Source organism: Rattus rattus, chromosome 4 (assembly GCF_011064425.1).
Source record: "Rattus rattus isolate New Zealand chromosome 4, Rrattus_CSIRO_v1, whole genome shotgun sequence".
In the NCBI taxonomy this organism is placed as follows: Eukaryota; Metazoa; Chordata; class Mammalia; order Rodentia; family Muridae; genus Rattus; species Rattus rattus.
In genome coordinates this window covers 10,134,052-10,154,134 of record NC_046157.1, presented here as the reverse complement: position 1 = coordinate 10,154,134, position 20,083 = coordinate 10,134,052, and the positions used below count along the sequence as shown (strand labels likewise).

The 20,083-nt window shown below is 42.2% G+C and overlaps 1 protein-coding gene across 1 annotated transcript in view; it reads right to left on the bottom strand.

Moving 5' to 3' along the window:
- The window catches only part of Tprg1 (tumor protein p63 regulated 1), a 134,982-nt gene that overhangs the window by 61,097 nt on the left and 53,802 nt on the right, over nucleotides 1-20,083 (bottom strand). Inside the window, exon 4 of the mRNA XM_032899238.1 lies at nucleotides 1,964-2,140. Coding sequence (XP_032755129.1) covers nucleotides 1,964-2,140 — 177 coding nt within the window. The remainder of the gene's footprint in view (nucleotides 1-1,963; nucleotides 2,141-20,083) is intronic.

Genomic DNA, 20,083 nt, shown 5'->3' with positions numbered 1-20,083 from the left:
GCAGAACTATCCGGAGATGTGTAAGGCAGGGAATGTATGATGCAGGTGCATTTCAAACCACCAGAAAGGTGGACTACTGAATGAATCATGTAGAAAAAATTTAGCTGGTTGAATATTTCCCTACTCAAGAAAATTTCAGACAAAATAGCAACTTAGCCATGTTTAGAAGCTGAATTATGAACTCAAAACATGGAAACGTATATCATAATTCAATTCCAGATCATGCCTTCCTCAAAAAAGACAAATTCCCAAACCCTAACATAATGATAACTCTTAAGCTTAAGAATCAGGGGCCTTAAAATAATGTTATAAAGTTGTAAGTGTTGTGATACACGAGGACAAAGTAAGTACAACGTACACGGTAGAAGAGATACATTCTGACACACAAGCATCTCTTCAAACCAGAACAGACAAATATTTCTCTGATCTAAATGGTCAGGTCATCTTACAGAAAAAGATTTTTCCCTTCTCATTTTTGCAATGCAAATTAAATGTCAAATGATTTCTTTAATCTAGCTGCCTGGCAAGGTAAGAAAGTTTCATGACATGCAATGAACTAAAGGCTATCCTCCTGTATCAACATTTATACCTCATTTGGTAGGCATTTGACTATCTCTGTGATTCAAGATTCACTAGACTGTAATCTATCAAATCCTACCCCTGGAACTCTAGGTTACAGATGTCTTTGCAAAGTTATGCAAAGTCCCACAGGCAAGAATATTGACAGGAGCACAGTTAGCAAAGGCAAAGCTATATATCCATCGTGAGAAGCTAACTAGGTAGGTTTAGACAGTAACACTCTGCAGTAGTAAAGACTGAGGCTGATCTTTAGCGGTAGAGAGTTTAAAGATGTATACACAGAGACTTTTTGGTATATCACGTCTGTAGACAACCTCTTCAAAAGTGGGAAATAAATTACTGGTGTCCATGTTAAAAAAAAAAGTTAGATACAAGATCTAAAGAAGAAATCAGTGGTCTTAAAAATAAATATTTTGTAATGTTTAAATATATCTCAAATGTATATTATTATTATTTTAAAACCTCCTGTTCTAAAAGTCAATAAACTAAATGAATTGGTTACTTTCTGTACCCATGAAAAAATCAAACTAAGGTCAACTTTTTGGTAGGGTAAGCTTTGGTGAAGAAAACCATATGCTTGTTCAAGGTGTTCTCAAATCTCGGAGCACTGAATGTGCCAAACCTAATACCAGGTACGCAATAAAAACCAGAAATGTTGCCTACCTTCTGTGAGTTCAGAGTTTATAAGAAGAGCTCACCTTCACCCATTGGAGAAGATGGCCAGCCTGTGGCTTATATCTGTTATATCTATAAGGGTTGGAGAATACATGTGCTTCCAAGATCAACACAGCAACTTTCCCAGGTCAACACTCCTCCTCCATAGACCTCAGGTAGTCTCTTGTTAATGGTCTGAGCCTATTCACCTCCCTGAAGGAGTTTGAAAGAGCTACAGAGTTACTAGCTATGTTGAGGTCTGTCCATCTGGTTTTACAGAGCAACATGAATCACCACCATATCATGCCACCAATCCGGCCTTACTCTCCCTCTTGGAATACTATTTAACTATCTCCCTGTCTGGGTAACTCCTATCCAACAGCAAATACTAGCTCAAGTGCTTCTCCAAGGTCCAAGGAAACCTTCTCCAATTGTTTGCCATGTGACTTGAGCAGGAACCTTTCCTTTTATTCTAATCGCTCTCCCTCCCTAAATACATTTAGCTATTTACTTAGGTTCTTATTCTAGAGTACCAGTTTGCTTTAAGTCACATCTGCATGTTTAACATCAATTAGAAGCTAACTCAATACTTTGATGAGCTAAATGGAAAGATTTCCCTTCCTCTCTGCTTTCTTCTAGCCCATATTACTCAATTGACCATTGTTACTGGTTTCCCTGCCTGTGTCTGCCTTGCCTCACAGCTTCTTCATGTCCAAAGCATTATACTCACTTGTCCAGAGACATCCCTGGGAAAACAAACTTGCCCAGGCAGATGCGGCAGATGGCACTCAGGGGAACCTGTTGCGTCTGCACACAGCTGAGCATGATGAAGTCATATTTGCAGATCAAGAGGGTCTTGTCTGTGAGTAGCAGGATCTTTTCTTTCTCATTGTTCCAGTGATCAATCCTGTAGGACCAAACACAGGGAAAAGGAAATTACTACATAGCCTCTTGAGTACAAATAACAGTGTTCTGTAAGACATCGGGCAGCACAGAGAAAAGGGGGCTAAGAAATACCCTACTGACACCCTTTGTCAGTCTGCCCCAGGTATAGGAGATGAGGGAAGAAAAACAGAACAAGCAAACAAACAGGGAAATGAATGTCTTCTGAGCACAGAGTTGAAGATGGCTCCCACTAGATAAACTCATTGAGGAAAGCAAAGTCTGCATCATCTTGGCCTCCAATCAGTTTGTGTTTCACATCCTCCCTGCTCTCCAGGAAACCCTCCTCCAATGATGCCTGCGACTCAGGCTGTACCGCAATGCCCTGTCCCTACCCAATAGCTTACACTGTTCTCCAGGAACCATTATCAGTTATGCGGTGATGAAACAGAGACTTAAGTACAGACCACCATGACCTAAGCCCACCTCACCACATCCATCCGGCAAATAGATAACCAAGAAAGTGAACAGCGGATGCTTGGTAAGTATAGACTGACTTGATTTGCCACTAAAGTGAGAGCTTTTCGGGGTGCATGTGAAACATTTTACTGTGAATTAAGAATCCTGGAAGAAAACAGGAAGGAAATAACAACCGTGCTTTCTAAGTAAGAGAAAGTGATTTCTGCACAGTCGCCATATTCTTCAGCTCTTGCCTGTCCATCTAATATATCTATCAGGATATAAGATGTTATGACTTATGGGCCTGGAACAATGGCATAGCAGTTAAGACCTCTGATTACTCTTCCAAGGGACCTGGGTTTGATTCCCAGAACCCACATGGTGGCTCACAACCATCTGTGGTTCCTGTTCTATGGGATACTTCACCTTCTGCTAGCCTCTGCGAGCATCAGAAACATACATTGTGCACATACATGCATGCTAGCCAAATATGCATGTATATAAATGTAAGTTAATTTTAAAAAGCCTTTCTGACTTATCAGAATTGTTTTAGTGTGCGCTTTTCACTAAAAGACTGAAACATTATTTTATTTATATCTGAGTTCTGACCACACATAATCAATAGAGTGGTGGTTATGGGCACCACGTTCCCAACATTACCTGAGCAATAACCATGGGGGAGTTAAGAAAATTTAAACTGGCGTTGTGCCCTTTACTCTGCTGCACGGCATCCTTTTAACTTAGGATCAAATCTAAGGCTTCTAAGACAAATGACAGATCTCTATTCGGCCTGGACTTCTCCCATCATCCTTCAGTACAGAGAAAACTCAATGTCTCAGTTATGCTTCAAATGCATCAGTTTCTTAGGCTGTTTGATGAGCCTGGCCCTTTATTACGCTGTCTAGGAGCACCCTAACCGTTTCTCTTCCCATATATATCTACACAATTTAGTTCTCATTTTAAATTTATTACAAACATATTGCACATTTATTGTATTTTATTACATAATTATAATTACCTATAATATATTATAATTGCATAAATATATTTGACAGTGAAAGTATAAAATCCAACGCGAATCTCTACAGTTCTCATTCTAAAAGGCAACATTAATTATATGGAAGCTCATCAAATTGTAAAGTCTTTGGATCTGGCAAATTTTATTGCCTGAATTTTTTAATCTACGTGATTTCTAAGAAAGAATTATATACAAAATGTTTAGCAGTGGGTACCAAAATGTCACTGGCCAGGCTTAATGATTACTGGTTACAGAAGGTAACATAATTCAAGTAAGTAGGGGCTATCCACCCTATTTGTAAGAAAATGCATGGGGAAGTGTGTATGTGTGTATGAATGAAATACAAACGTGTCTGAATAAATAAGTGGATGTCAAACTTGACTTTGGATCCTTTGTGGGAAATGACTATATGAGTGAAAATGTGAATTTCTATCACTTAATAACCCTGTACGATTGGACTTTAAAACTTCCTTTGACTTAAGTAGCTTGTCTCTGAAATGGACACAAGACTTACCTCGTTATTCTGTGGGGAGGAACATGGGAAATAGCTCCATTAGGATTCTAAACCTAGCAGTGCTTAGGGGTGCTGTGGACACAAGTCACTAAGGGGCTTCGGGTGACTGACTACATATGCCACCTTCTTTGTAGTATAAGGATGGAAAGAGGAAGTAACAAGTACATCCACGGCAGGAGGAATGGGATAAACATGAAAGAGGAAGTTAGAGGTGATGGAAAATAGGAGAAACCGAGGAGGAGCAGGCATGGAATCTGAGCTCATAGCACAATGGCCATGGTGTGTTCATAAGTATTCACTTTCCATGTGCCCACAACCCTCTGAAGGAGGTTACATGCACAGTCATTCAGCTAGAAAATCAGGTCAGACTCACGATATGGTGGAAAGAAAGAGCCTTGAACCCAAGAGGTCTCTCTGAAGTCTTGGTTCTGTGGTTTTCGCCCAGGCTATACAAAAGTAACATTCAAGTCCTCTACTGAGAGATAGTTCTTGACAGCGAGCTTCACTTGTTCTGTCTCAGGAAGATGGAGACTTCTGAGAAGTCTGGTCAGCTAGCTACAAAAACTTCAATAAATAGATTATATCTACTTAGCTGCCTAATAAGCCAGACTTGTTTTTAGTCTGAGAAAAACAGAAAGAGAAATAGAAAAAAAAAACCTTCAGCTTTTGGTTGAATGGTTTTACTGAAAATGTCAGCACTCCATAATGAGATTTATTTTAAAAGGTAAAGGATTCTGGGCAAAAGGAGAATTCTTTTTAGGAACACAGCATGCTCTACTGTGACACAGACTCTGCATAATTTATATGTGGGAATGTCTCAATTCAAGTAAACACTCAGGCCTATAAATAGCTCAGGTCACCAGATCCAGCCCCAAGGTGGCGGTGTTTATTTGGACTTGAGTCATATCGTTACTTCTTAAGGAACTCATGTAAACACGGAACCACACAGTCCCGATACTAATACTCTTGAAGTTCAGATGGCAATAATAACAAACATAGAAAAAGGAATAACAACCACACAGAACTGCTGTTGCTTGGGGAGATTACTAAGGCCTAGGACCTCAATGTTCCCCCTTGACTCCCCACAATAACCCTATAGACTGAATGCAATCACTTCTGTTTTAAAGATAAGCCATCTGAAATGGCACACGCAGTATGGTACACACATATACACAGGGCCCTGGAACCAATATTGAGGCATCCAAGCATGGTTTAGTTTCAGCTCTCTCCCTAGTGACACCTCCAAACTAAGGACCCTTATTATGTGTGGAAGTGTGCTCAAACACCTCTCTGAGAAGATACGTCCCCACATGCTACCACCAGAGCTGTGCTCTCTAGCAAACTTCTCCAAACGTATGTGATTCCCAGCCATGGACCTCCCCCTGGGCAAGAACTTGCAATCCATTTCTGCTGGCTTCAGTCATTGAAATTCTTCTTTGCATGTAACAATCCTAACATTTTCACTACAAACTGTCTCTAAACCACCCCTTCCGTGACAGGTAGACTGATCTCCATGGATTGAACGATCGGCCACATACATTTCATACATACTTGGCTCTGGTGGCCATCCAGATCTGCTTTACATCCTCAACCTACTTCATCGAAAGCATTCCTGTCCTGAGTTTTGCTTTTGGATCATGTGCTTATTAATTGCTTGCCTGCCTGCCTGCCTGCCTGCTGGCTTGTAGAAAATTTCCACTCATTCTGCTTAAAAAGCTTAAGTCGTTTCCTGTGGCTCTCATGACAAATGCCAGAACAGGCTGGCCTTAGACTTCTGAGGACACTCTCCCTTTTTCTCCTACGTTCTGGAGTTCCAAACACGTGCCACCATGCCTGGAAAGTGACACATTTTAGCCCTGCTCTGCAAGCTCAGCCTCCGTCAGCGTCATTGCAGGCCTTTACTGCATTCTTCTTCTCTGGTGCCATTGACGTTTTTCTGTGTGTTTGTTCGGGTTCTAGTTGGGTTTTGCACTGCGTCCTCTTTAAGAGTCTTTGTACACGTTGTCCTTTTACAGGCTACGTTTTTGGTTGCCTTTGTCTAGGTAATGCCTACAGACTAGGTAAGCCACCCCCGCTCACTACAGCATACCCTGGTCTCTGAGAACACGTCTAGTCTTTCTAATATGCACAGACAGAGCCCCACTCATTCCTTCTTCCCGGGTGGAATCTTATGGTTATTTTTATGATTATATAATTTATGTCTCACTTATCTTGTACAGTATGTTCACGCTGCTCATGCTGTCTGGGGATTCCGATCATGATTTTCAGCAAATTGAAATATCCCTCCCCCATAAAAATAGAACATTAAAAATATCAGTACATTTTGGGAGAATGCTCGAGCCATAATAATGAGAAAGAATAAGATATGAAAGTGAAGTACTGCAGGCATCAAAACCTTCACATTCGTTATTATTCTGGAATACTGCATTTTCAATGAGATTTTTCTTTTCGTGTGTGGTTTTATTTACTGGAACTCAAATTATTTATTTATACATGTTTATATATACAAATATACAAATATATGTGTATATATGTGTGTGTGCATATATATGTGCATATTTGTGTGTGGTTTTGTTTACTGGAACTCAATTTATTTATTTTTACATGTTTCTATGTACAAATATATGTGTATATATGTGTGTATGTGTATGTGCATATATAGAGAAAAATGGATGTGTATATGGAATTTTATAAACAGAAACATACACACAAAGAGAGACAAATAGAGACAGAGAGAAACAGGGAAAGACAGAGAAAAGGGGCAGAAAAAGACAGAGACAGAGAATATTCATGTATGTCTGCCATGGGCACATGCACATATATGTTCTTGCATGTGGAGGTCAGAGGTCAAAATCGAGTATCCCCAGTTGCTTCTCCAATTTCTTTTTTGAGGCAGGGCCTCTCACTGAAACTGGAGCTCTCGGATTGGCTAGAATGAATGAACAGAACACGGGAGGATTGTTCCCTCTCTTCCTCCCGGTGTGGGATCTTTGCCACAATGCCCAGTTATGTGGGTTCACAATGCCCAGTTTTTATGTGGGTCCTGGGGATATGGACTTGGCGCATCATACACGCATAGCACACACTTTAATGACAGTTCTTTCCCTAGCCACTAAAATGGTTACTTTTTTTTAACTTGAGTATTTCTTATTTACATTTAGAATGTTATTCCCCTTCCTGGTTTCTGGGCCAACATCCCCCTAGCCCCTCCCCCTCTCCTTCTATATGGGTGTTCCCCTCCCCATCCTCCCCCCATTACTGCCCTCCCTCCAACAATCACGTTCACCTGGGGCTCAGTCTTGGCAGGACCAAGGGCTTTCCCTTCCACTGGTGCTCTTACTAGGCTATTCATTGCTACCTATGAGGTCAGAGTCCAGGGTCAGTCCATGTATAGTCTTTAGGTAGTGGCTTAGTCCCTGGTTGCTTGGCATTGTTGTTCATATGGGGTCTTGAGCCCCTTCAAGCTCTTCCAGTCCTTTCTCTGATTCCTTCAATGGGGGTCCTGTTCTCAGTTCAGTGGTTTGCTGCTGGCATTTGCCTATGTATTTGCTGTATTCTGGCTGTGTCTCTCAGGAGAGATATACATTAAAATGGTTACTTTTAAACTTAGAAAATATTTGCATTTCTCTGATTGATAAGGTTGCCAAACAGTTTTTTAAAAATTATTTCTTAGCCATTTTCATTCCCATCGCAGGCTTTGCAGTCGGAGCTGTATCTGGTTCTTAAGTGAGGTTGTTTGGTGTCTTGGAGTTTTAAGATCTTTGTGTACTCCGGCTGTTAACCCGTACTGGATGCACAGCGGACAAGGCTTCCTCCCGCCCTGTGGACTTCTTTACTTAGTTGATTGTGTCCTTGGCAGAGAAAAGGCTGTTTGCTTTAGGATTTCCTATTTGTGAAATTTGGGGAGTGATTCCTTAGCCAAGGAGGTCCTGGCTGGAGATTTCATGCTCGCTAGAGAGGCTAGGATGAGGGGCAAACCCGATGAGGGAGTTCAAGCTGGTGCCACTGTAGAGATTGATGTGAAGAATTTTCAAAAAACTAAAAGCAGAGGCATCATAGGATCCAGCTATGCCACTCCTGGCATATACCCAAAGAACTCCATATCCTATCCCACAGACACTCGCTCAGCCTGCTCATTGAGCTGCGTTCCCAATAGCGAGGAAACAGAAGCAGCCTAGATGTTGGTCAGCTAATGCACAGCTAATGAAAATGTGGTACATATGTACCATGGGGTTCTATTTACCTATCAAGAAATTAAACTTTCAGGTAAGCCGATGAAATTCCAAAGCATTATACAGAGTGAGATAACCCAAACCCAGGAAGACAAGCACTACATAGTCTCTCTTATCTATGAATCCTGGCTCTGGATCTTTGGGTTTGAGCATATAACCTGGACCAACAACAGAAGCCAGGAAAGGAAAACAGGATCACTGTGGGTGAGGAACTCTAGGGAAAGGGATAGAAGGACTGGGTACTATGAATGGGGGAGTGGAAAAACTGGAGGAGGTCTTAACTGGAGAGGAGGGAGGGAAGGAGGGAGGGCAGCTAACATAGAGGTGGGAGGGGGAAAGAGGAGGGAGGGAGGCTAACACGGAGAATGGAGAGGGGGGAGGGAGGAGGGAAGCTAACACAGATGATAGAGAGGAGGGAGGGAGGCTAACAAGTCTAACACAGAGGAAGGGAAAGGGACGGGTTGATGGGTGATATTGAGGACCAGGGTGACTGTTTCATAATAATGTCTTCTGGACATGACAGATATGCTGTTCCCGTGAAATCTCAACAGTACACCTCTGTCATAAGACCTTCACGGACCTCACGAGGCGAGAGACCAATAGGCTGGGATGCAGAGCCACAGAACGGAAGCTGAAGGAGGCAGAAGCTGTTCATTGTCCCCAGGGAGGAGATCCCAATCCTAAGTAGTGAGCTTTGAGCCCATGCACAGAAGGACAGCAACAACAGGAATCCGTCCGTCCCCCCGCCCCTCTGTACACACGTCTGAACAGCTCATTAATTTGAAAGGGAGGGACTGGAGGAGCATGTAAGGAGTTGGAGGGGCTGGACATGATGTAAATATGGTGTGCTCATTTAAAGAGAATTCTCAAACAATTTTCAAATAAAATAAAAACTAAGAAAATTGAATTAAGGGGCTGGAGAGGTGGCTCAGTAATTAAGAACACTAGTGACTCTTCCAGGGGACCAAGGTTCAAACCCCAGTAACCATACGGCAGCTCCCACCTGTCGTAAACTTCAGTTTCAGGTGATCTGACATCCTCACATACACATGCATGCAGGCAAAATGCCAATGCATATAAATTAATAGTCCACGAAGCACTTAAAATGTTGAACTCAAAGACAGGAAATACAAACTCTCCTTCAAGTTCCCATTTTAAATGCTACCTGTTGCAGGGACCCTCACCCCCAAGTGGATGTCGTTTCTTCAACATGTCTTCAGTACCTCTCCTATGGCCCTAGTCACAGTTGTCGCTCTATGACAGTTTATTTATATGCTGATCCAACCAATTGCTCACCTCGGATACTGAGCGGTCTTTTATCTAGTGCAGAATCTGTACCTCATTTATTCCTGGGTCTCTGTTCTGTACCCAGCAAGGTCTCAGAAAACACGAAGAAAAGACCAGAAGGAGACATATGACCTATCTCCCTCTGTGGCACACGAACCTCCCTGGCATCACTTCCTGTTTGCCAGTGTTCCTCAGCACCAGCATTCCCTTCATCCCTGGCAGGTTGAGAAGAGCCTCTGTGTCTAGGTTAAGAGAGCATGTGAGAGTTCCAGCGTCAGCTTCCCGAAATGACGAGATTCACCAGCAGAGGGCAACAGCGAACTAGCAATGACAGGCCATACTACTCCCGCAAGTTAGGCCAGTATTCCAGTGACTCGGGTCATCCCAGGTGCCCCTCCTGCAGCCCGGACCTGTGCCCGGTGATACTTCCGTGGTTGAGTTGTTCTTTTGAGACTAGAAAATCAATTCGTTGTTTGTAAATGATCTTCTAAAGAAGATTTTCTTCTAATGTTGTCTCTCTCTCTTTGTGTATGTGGATGTGTGTCTGTGTGTGTCTCTGTGTCTCTGGGTGTGTCTCTGTGTCTCTGTGTGTGTCTCTGTGTGTCTAGCTCCATATGTGTGCATCTCTGTGGGGGGTGGGTGTGTTTAAAGAGAAAGAGAGGGGGCATACCTATAACTTAATACAGACGTTTCTCTATTTTTCCTGATGCTTAATAAAGCTACTTTCTGTGATCTACAAGTCAAATTAAGTATGCTGCTCAAGCCCTTGAAGAGGAGAGGAAGACAGCATCCTGGCTAGCCCAAAGTCAGCAACGCAGGGAGAGAACACTGAACCATTCATTCCTCACTCATTCCTTGAGCACCCACAAGGTTCTAGAGCCCAAAGAGCATCCAATTTTGGGTTTGTTCTTCAAACACAAACAGATGAAAACTACACGGCATTGGAGCAAAGCATCTGCACCCCGAGTCAAGTGGAGTCTGGCGAAATGTTTAACTAAATCACCCGCATACATTTCTTTCAGTCACTTGGTTAGCTTTTCCCTAAGCCACTTCAGTTTGTTTAAAATGGGAGACCCTCAAAAGAAACATGGTTTCTAATACAAATCCAATACCTTAAACTTTCCCTATAACCAGGTCTCCAAACCTAACTGCTTCTGATTCCCTTGTGTTCCCTCACTACCCTGGGCCTTCGCACACTGGGCTCTGTGTCCCTCGGTAGGGATCCTGAGAAGGTCTTACTGCCCTGACACACACCGCTCTGTGTTTTGAGAAGGAACCCATACAACGAAGAACAGCACGGTGCCCAGTGGTATGATGTGACTGGAAGAAGGTACCTCAGAGCCACAGGGGTAAACTGTGGTCTTATGGTTCCCTACCCACTGCCCACAGGGCTGAGGAAAAAGAGTGTCTGGCACCTCTTCCATGCCCTGGCAGAAGGTTCTCTTAAAGCATGCCATTTCTACAGTCTGGGAAAGATCTGAGTGCTGGGAAGGCACAAGCTGAAAAATCTGGATGACATTTTCTAAGGTGAAAAAGAGAAAAACTCAGGCGAATTTATTTCTTGAGTAGATTTTTTTTTAAGCGTGCACCTAATATTGGGCAGGTGAAGCATGCCCACAGCAAGCAGATAGGAAGGGAATGGAACACAGCTCAGTTGATAAACTGCTCCCTTTGGAGGCACAAGGACCTAAGTTCAAGTCCCAAAACCCATATAAAGATGCTTTCCATGGTGACATGTTCTTGTAATCCCAGCACTGGCGTAAAGTCAGGCAGATCTGTGGGGCTCTGATAGTCCACTGGACAGACAGTATATCCCACAGTCAGAGTTCTAAGCCAAAGAGAGCCCCTGTCTCAAAAAAAAAATCAATGAAGATGGATGGCACGTAAGGGTCAAGTCTAGTTGACAGTACACACACACACACACACACACACACACACACACACACACACACACACACACACACACACACTTTACAAATTCCCAGTGTTTTCCAGGAAGTTCCTGCATATTAGTCAGCAGGATGACCACACTTCCAAAAAGCATTTCCATGTTCAGCGGACATTTCCTCTTCAGCTCTAGGTCACTCCTCTGAGTCCTGCAGCATTAGAATGTTCTGCAGGATAGGAACTTCAGTGTCACTCCAGGCACCAGGCAAAGCTCCAGTACACACACACACACACACACACACACACACACACACACACACACACACACACACATACCCATTCACCAGACAACATTCACACATAAAGATAAGTAAACTGAGTCACAATAAACTGGTGTTGCTTGCTCAAATCAACCCTTATGTCAAAGCCTTAAACCCAGGGTAGCGGCATTAGGAGGTGGAATCATGAGAGGTGGTGTACTGACTGGTTTTGTGTGTGTCAACTTGGCACAAGCTGGAGTTATCGTGGAGAATGGAGCCTCCCTTGAGGAAATGCCTCCACGAGATCCAGCTGTAAAGCATTTTCTCGATCAAGGGTAGGAGGGCCCATTGTGGGTGGTGCCATCTCTGGGCTGGTAGTCTTGGATTCTATTAGAGAGCAAGCTGAGCAAGTCAGAGGAAGCAAGCCAGTAAGTAACATGCCTCCATGGCCTCTGCATCAGCTCCTGCCTCCTGACCTCTTGAGTTCCCTTCCTGATTTCCTTTGGTGATGAACAGCAATGTGGAAGTGTAAGCTGAATAAACCCTTTCCTCCCCAACTTGCTTCTTGGTCATGATGTTTGTGCAGGAATACAAACCCTGATGAAGACAGGTGGTTAGTTTTAGATGAGGTCTTAAGAGAAAAGCTTCTTCAGTAGAATGCATACCCTCATGAAGAAAAAACACTGGATCCCATTTTAGCTTAAGCACACAACTAGAAGCAACTTCCAATGACCAGAAATAAGGCCCTTAATGAGAAGCAAGTCAATGCAATCAGCAGGATCTTAGACTTTGAGCCTCTGGAGCTAAGGGGAAAACTGTCTGCTGAATCACCCATGCAATGTATAGTGTTCTGTTAGGGCATATTAGCAAGACAGGAAACTAACTTGTAAGTAACATAACCAGCATTCATCCAAGATGTTTTCAACATATTCTTAAGCTTGCCACATTATTATACCACTATCCATGGGTAAAGACATTATATCTCTCCCTTTAGTCAGTAATGGTTACTGAGTGTCTGTGTAGATAGATCTATATATAGATGCTCCTCTGTATTGGACTAAGAAGGCCTTTACCATGTTCCCTGTTCGCTATAAAGTGTATACTCTAATGTGAGGAAGATATAAGAAAACTAAGTGTTATGTAGAGTTATAAATGAAATGCAGATTTATCCAGTAAAACGTTAACATTTACTTGATGTTCCTTTTTAATAAGTTTTTCTCTGTGTGTATCATGTGGACTGCATCCTTTAGACTTTTGACAGGTCTGTGAGGAAGGTCACAATACCATCGCCATCACCATCACAGATGGGGAACCACAGCATCAAGAGCTGAAGTACCCTGCCCAGAGTCACACAGTGAAGCATTGTGGATTTGGACTCAATTTACCTCAAGAAGCAGTGCTATACTTACTATATTTATTTATTTTCTTATTTATTTATTGTGCGTGAGAACAAGTTACCAATAGCACAGCACATGCTATGTCAGTGGACAATTTATAGGCTTCATTTTTGTCTCCCCCCGTCTGGGGTTCAAGGATCAAATTTAGCCTGAAAGCTGTAGCGATGCTTAACTTTACCTGCTGAGCCTTCTTACCCAGTCCAGCCAACGCTCCCAGTTAACCACTCTGCTGAAGAAAGCCACCTAAAATCACCTACAAGGGCAAGGCTTTTATGTGACTTGTGTTTGAGGGATGTCTTGAGAGATGATCCAGAGACATAGCTAGATACACATTTATTAAATTTAGAGAGAAAGAACTGTGTGACCCCCAAGACAGAACTTGTTACAGGATGGCCGGCAGAACGAGATATGTTACCTATGAGACTATCAAAATCATGGAGGTGGAATCACTCAGAGATGTGGGCTGGAATTCATAAAGTCTGATTCAGGAGCAACAAGATGAAGCCTAGGCATCCACTACCTTTAAAATATGAAGCTACGTGTTGGAGGATTTTTGGTGTGGTGGTGAACCTAATATTTCCCAGACCCATTTAAGGAACTGGAGCTGTATCTAAAAACATCCAGCCCTCCTGGTAGGAGGGTTTTATGAACTGAGGCCTGAAAGGTTTTGTGGATGGCATGGAAAGATTTGTGCATTTACATAACCTTTTATGTTGGAATACATCCGAAAATTTCCAAGTATTTCTTGTCCAACCCAGAGAATTAGTCCCTCACTGTCCTAGGCTAGGAAAACCAAGATGAAAGAATGCTATTGCTTCACGTCACAGACCCGGCCTAGCCTGGGACAGAGAAACTAGCTTCTAAATACCTTTCTTCTCTCATGTCCCTCCATGGAAGACAATCTCCATGCATGCAGAAACCTTGTCAAGATTCTTAGGAGCTCAAATTGTAGCAAGAAATCAATCTTTATCTTTGGCTCTTCTTCCTGAGGGGCAGCCATCTCTCTGTCACTCAGACCAGGAGTGAGAGATGCAGTTCTGCCCTGGGCCAGCTGCTGAGATCATACCAAAGTTACTCTTGCTTTCTGAGACCTACCCTCCATGTCTGCAAATGAAGACGACACCGTCGTATTACCTAAGAGCCGTATAGGGACATTTGTTGTGAGGCTAAGGCATGCTCCATGCCCAGAACATAACGAAACACAAAGCGTATGTGAATGACTTCATCATAATTGTCTAGTAAGACAATCACAATGCAGGAGACAATTTCCACATCCCTTGAAAGTTGTTGAAATGCATATTGAATTCACAAACCAATTAGTGAGTGATTAAGTCAAATTCACTTGAAGAGAATATCTCAGTCTATCAATCTTTTCCAGATATCCAAATGCCTATTTTCAACTTTCTAAAAGTGCTAAGAAAATATTTATTAATTCCATACATGTAAGGCAAACTTCTGTTTGTCCATTTGTCTAGCATGGCTGTTTTTATTTCCATTATATTAGATGTCCCATTCAACTTCTAACTCAAATACAAGCCATATGTGAAGTCCCCACTAAAGGTGGCCAGTGTGGGCTACTCTGAAAGGTAAGGAGTTCCACAGACGAAACACAGTAAGAGGATCAATGGAAGCAATTGTGCTCCACCCTTTTAGCTAGCCGGAGCAGACCAGCCAACAGCAGACTCCGGTATGAACACAGCTCAGAAGTCACAAGGCAGCAGGCAGTTCAGGATTGTGGCTCAAAAGAGGATTTGAATTTTACCAATTTGCAATCGAATTTCCTCCATGTAATAAAGATTCTCTTTGAAGGAGCAGTACCAGTGAACTAGGTCAGAAGTAACTGTTATCCTTACCCATCACCAGATGAATATAGATTCAGTTATGGGCTTTAGAATGGTGCTGAGGAACCAAGTACACACTTACGCTTCTCGCACTCACATTCCAGGACATGGATGGATGCATGAGGGTGCAGAGTTCTGGCAAAGGAGATTGATGAGGCGCTTGAGGCCATGACTCAGCAGTATGGTGGGCTGGCTGTTCTTGTAGAGGATCTGAGTTCCCTCCCCTGCACTCATGTGTTGGCTCACAACTCGAGTTTCAGGGGCCATGACAAACAGGTCTTTACGGGCACCAGGCATATATGCAGTACACATACATACATACATGAAGGCAAAAACACTCATACACATAAAATAAAAAACATATTTTAAAGCAGCATCTGAGGAATGTCTGTGGGAATCGCATTCAATGGAGAGAGTCTGCAGAGTCCCTGAGATGTATTTCAGAAAGAGCCATAGAGGACACAGGGAACGGGGAGGGAATTTAAGCAAGGACCAATCACAGTCACATACAGAAGTGATCACAATTTCTTTGAAACTTGACACTTTTCACACCACATGCCTATAACGTGACATGGACCTTGCATGAAGTGACCAAGGCAACAGCATGTTCAGCAGTTCAGCTAGTCCAGCCAGTATGTAGTCCATTGAGTTTTCCTTTTATGTTTCCTGTACTTTGAGGCTATTTTTCTCTCCCCACAATGCTACCACCAAGAAGACAGCATTTTAATAGCTACACAAAAGAAAGAGATCTGGAAACACCCTTCTCTTTACTTCCCCCACAAAATTAATGAATAGATGTTAAATCACTCAAGTCGTCTACAGCACACCAAGAGCCTGTAACAGGTCCAACCCCTGGAGCATCCTCTCCTCCCCTGAATTCTCCTTAAGGAATTCATTTGAGCAGAAGCCAAGAACTCGACCCCATGGTGAGGAGCTAGAAGGAGGATAGAACAGAAGCACAGAACAGAACAACTGCATACATCTCTCATCCTCCAGTGGTTTCTATTTATTGAAAGGCAAAAAAAAAAAAAATCTGTTCGATGTGGTCTATTAATTATGCCTCTCTGGGTACAGAAAGTACAGTCCAAACCAGTCAAACCCAGGAGGAGGATAGATGCTATAAAAATACATGGGGAATCCCACTGAAATCCAAGAGCAGGAACCAAGCACAGAGAGGTTCCATGGGACCCAGAAATCCACAAGGAGCTAGCTATAGCAGATCTACTCTTTAGAAAGTAGTGTCTATCAAAACTTCTGTGCCTCTTTTACTGCAATGGTCCTAGTGTTTGTGGTCACTTTTTATTTTTCTGTAGTTCTGCTTTGCCTCAAAGTCATCTGTTACTTCCTTTGCAGATCTGAATCTCTCCCCTTCAAATCCTCAAGAGAGAGAATTCTGTTCCATACAGATTAGCTCACTCATGTGAACTGTCTCTTTGGTTCTCAGGCAGGGATTAGCCCCTGAGTTTAACCAGATGTTCCACAATGAAAAGCATTGGACTTGAAGGACCAAATTGGAGAGACCCTACACATTTTTCTGCTTCTTTGTGAATTTAAGGCAAAGTATCAACTTTAATAATTTTAAAAATCCTAGTGTACAGGATGTGGTGGTGAATGCCTTTAATCTTAGCATTCCGGAGACAAAGGCAGACGACTATGAGTTCTAGGCCAGCCCGGTCTCCAAAGAGAGTTCTAGGAAAGCCAGGGCTACACAATTTTTTTTTGTTTGTTTAAAAAACAATAAACAAAGATCAAATCCTCATTCATTCTAATAGGGACTAGGAAGTTCCTTCCCTTTGAAGTCACAACAGGCATGTAGTTGGTGTTTCTGCTTGCCTGTCTATTACATTCTGGTACCTGGCTTACTGCCAATTGTTGTTTTGTTATTGCTCGCTCCTTTCTCCCTCTATATGCAGAGGGGGAGGGTCACAAACCCAAGAGAAAACACGGTTTCCCAATAGAAAAGAAGAGTAGAAATGTGGAAAAACAAACAGAAAAGACATTGTCTACCCCAACAGGCCTGCACATCACAGTAAGAAAAGGCCAGAAATTTGAGAAAAGGCAGTGACTTCTGCAAAAGCTGAACCCAAGGTACTGACAGGGCTAAGTGCCAGAGAAGGAATTCGGAAGTCCAATATTTATAATTATCAGTAATATTAAGAGTATTCAATTAGATAAATACAATAAGAAAATCAATTCAGAACCTGGAAAAGAGAATGTGCAATATGGATAAGAAACTCCATGAAGAGGAACTGGACCCCTCATTTCTGGATTACATGCATGTTATCTACTTGATTTATGTAATTATCTTTATTTTCGAGAATGTATACATGTATACAATAAAAGACAGTCATATGTACTCTCCTTTCTCCATGTCAGCTTCCTCTGGATCACACACATACACACACATACACACACATACACACACACACACACACACACACACTCACTCACTCACACACGTACACGTGTGCGCGTGCCTGTGAACATGTGCATTGAAAGCAACTGAACTATTTTGGTTTCTTTTTTAATTTGAAAATGTTGTAAATAAGTAAGTTACATATAAAGAGAATAGCGAAAATCAACATCAAAACACAATAGGAGAAAGGATATTATTAATAAAAGACGACACTAAGCAAGCCTAACATTCAGACAGCACGAACAAACAAAATAGCTCAGCGGTAGTGGCACAGCCTTTAATCCTAGCACCTGGGAGGCAGAGACAGGTAGAGCTCTGTGAGTTCCAGGCCAGCCTGGTCACTCCAGAGTGAGCTCTAGAACATCCGTGTCTTGAAAATATCAAACCAAACAAAACAAAACAAAAAAACGAATAACTAAGCATGATAACTGTCACCACTGTAAAAGTGGTAGGACCTGGGAGAACGAAGCTGATAAATGAGGCAGACCCCGTGCAACTGTCACCTTTCTTCAGAGCCTCAGTGTATACTCTGAGGGTTAAGAAAGGTCACATAAGTAAAGTTCTCATGAGTTCAAACTGTATACACTCACAAGCACAAGCTGCATGCTCTTCCAAAGGGGCACAGAGGGTGAGCATTAAGCGAGTAACAGTAGCAAACAGTAAGGAGCACTTGAAGAAATGTCTCTCTGATTCACTACACCTGAGAGAAGCGTGAAAACCCATTAAAAATTCCTAGGATTAAGTAAAAAAGAAAACAAAATTTGCCAGAATCTTTTGATACAGGCAAGGTATTTCTAAGAGGGAACTCTGTCTGTGCTTACATTTTTTAAAAAATCAGAAAATATTCTAATGACATGCTTCCAGGTCTCCGATAACAAAAACAAGACAAATTCTGAACCTTTGGTGGACGAGAATACATAATAAAGATCAGAGTGGAAATTAAGGAAATAGAGATTGAAACAACAGTTCAAAGAATCAAGAAAACCCAATTTGTTCTTCAAAAAGATAAAAGATACTGGTATCTGGGAGTAGTAGCCCACACCTTTGATCCTAGCACTCTGGAAGCAGAGTCAGGCAGATCACTGAGTTCAAGACCGCCTGGTCTATAGAGCAGGCTCTGGTCTGCCATAGCTACCTACACAGACACTCTCAAAAGACAAACTAAAATCAGAAAGAAACTGACCAATTGATAGACTCAGAGGAGATAACTAATTTAACATAATGGATATAAACAACTTAAGCTCTCTATGCCCAGCAATGAGACTAAATCAGTAATAAAAACAGAAATAAAGAGGCTCCCAGGACAGAAAACTCTAAACCCAGGTGAATTCACTGCTGATTTCTGTCAGACCTTTAAATAATGCCAGTGTTTCTCAAACTCCTCCATGAAACAGAAAGGGACAGAAAACTAGCTGACTCATTCTGTGAAGCCAAAAATTCTTATACCAAAGAAAGAATAATACTAAACACCATTTTCCCTGATGTACACAGATATAAAACTTATCAATAAAAGTAATTCCAGGCCAAATTAAACATGTTGAGAAGACTATAGAATATAACCAAATTAGCTTGTTTCAGAATGTAAGAGTGATTGAGCATATATCAATCAATGTAATCCACAGACTCAGAGGCAGAAATGACATGATCATCTCAATAAATGTACAGAAGGCCTTTGACAAAGCTTGGCATCACCTGGCTAATTTCCACTGGCACTTACAGCATGCAAGTCACGTGGGTACGCACTCTACGTCCTGTTCGTGTGATTATCCTATAGCACTGGTTTCATTTTCCCTTCTCTACTGCTAGCTGTGGGCATCCTCAGCACTGATTTAGACATGGTGGTCTTGTGTCTTGAAACTTGGCTAAGTCTTCATTAGTTGTCAGAGTTTTCTTCTTCGTAGTTCTTGAAATTATCCACATAGACAGTCATATCATATGCAGAGAAGGATTTCTAGATGAGGTTATGAGGATCCAAGGTGGTATGGGTCCAAGGTAGTATGGCCACCACAGACAAATAGGACATTTTACTCAGTACTCCAGCCACTTCTAGGACCTAAGCACATATTCTCCATCTCACAGAGGAAACCCCTGCACTGGCATTCTGAGACTCCTTCTGCTCTTCAGGGATGGCTGCTTAGTGTCCTTCAAATGCTTGTTCTGGATCAGTTGAAATGGCCATGTGGTCTTCCTCCTTTAGATGCTTCACATGTTCTAGTACACAGTCCAAGATTTTTCAATACCAACCCTTCCCTGCATCCCTGGACAAAACCCATTTAGTCACGATATATAACTATGGATTGGTGTCTATATGCCGGTGAGGGCAGGTGCAAGATAAGGGAAGGCCTGTGATTGGGCAGTGAAAAAGTGAAGCAGGAGCAGAGTTTTGGAGAGAGGACAGAGAGAGGAGGAGGGAGAGAAAGGGAAGAGAAGATGGAGGGGAAGAAGGATGATGCACACCCATGTGGTTTAATTAGCCACAGGTAGCTATGAATATCATATAAGGGATGGATTATTACAGGGCAATTTTTCTTATCTAGGTAGATAGTTTGTATCAGTATCAACTGGCTCTGAGTTTATTGTGTGGACATTTTGTGGAGTGAGAATTAAAGCTGATTGAGAGCTTTGATTTTACCAGGACAATGGGAATTGTGACAATA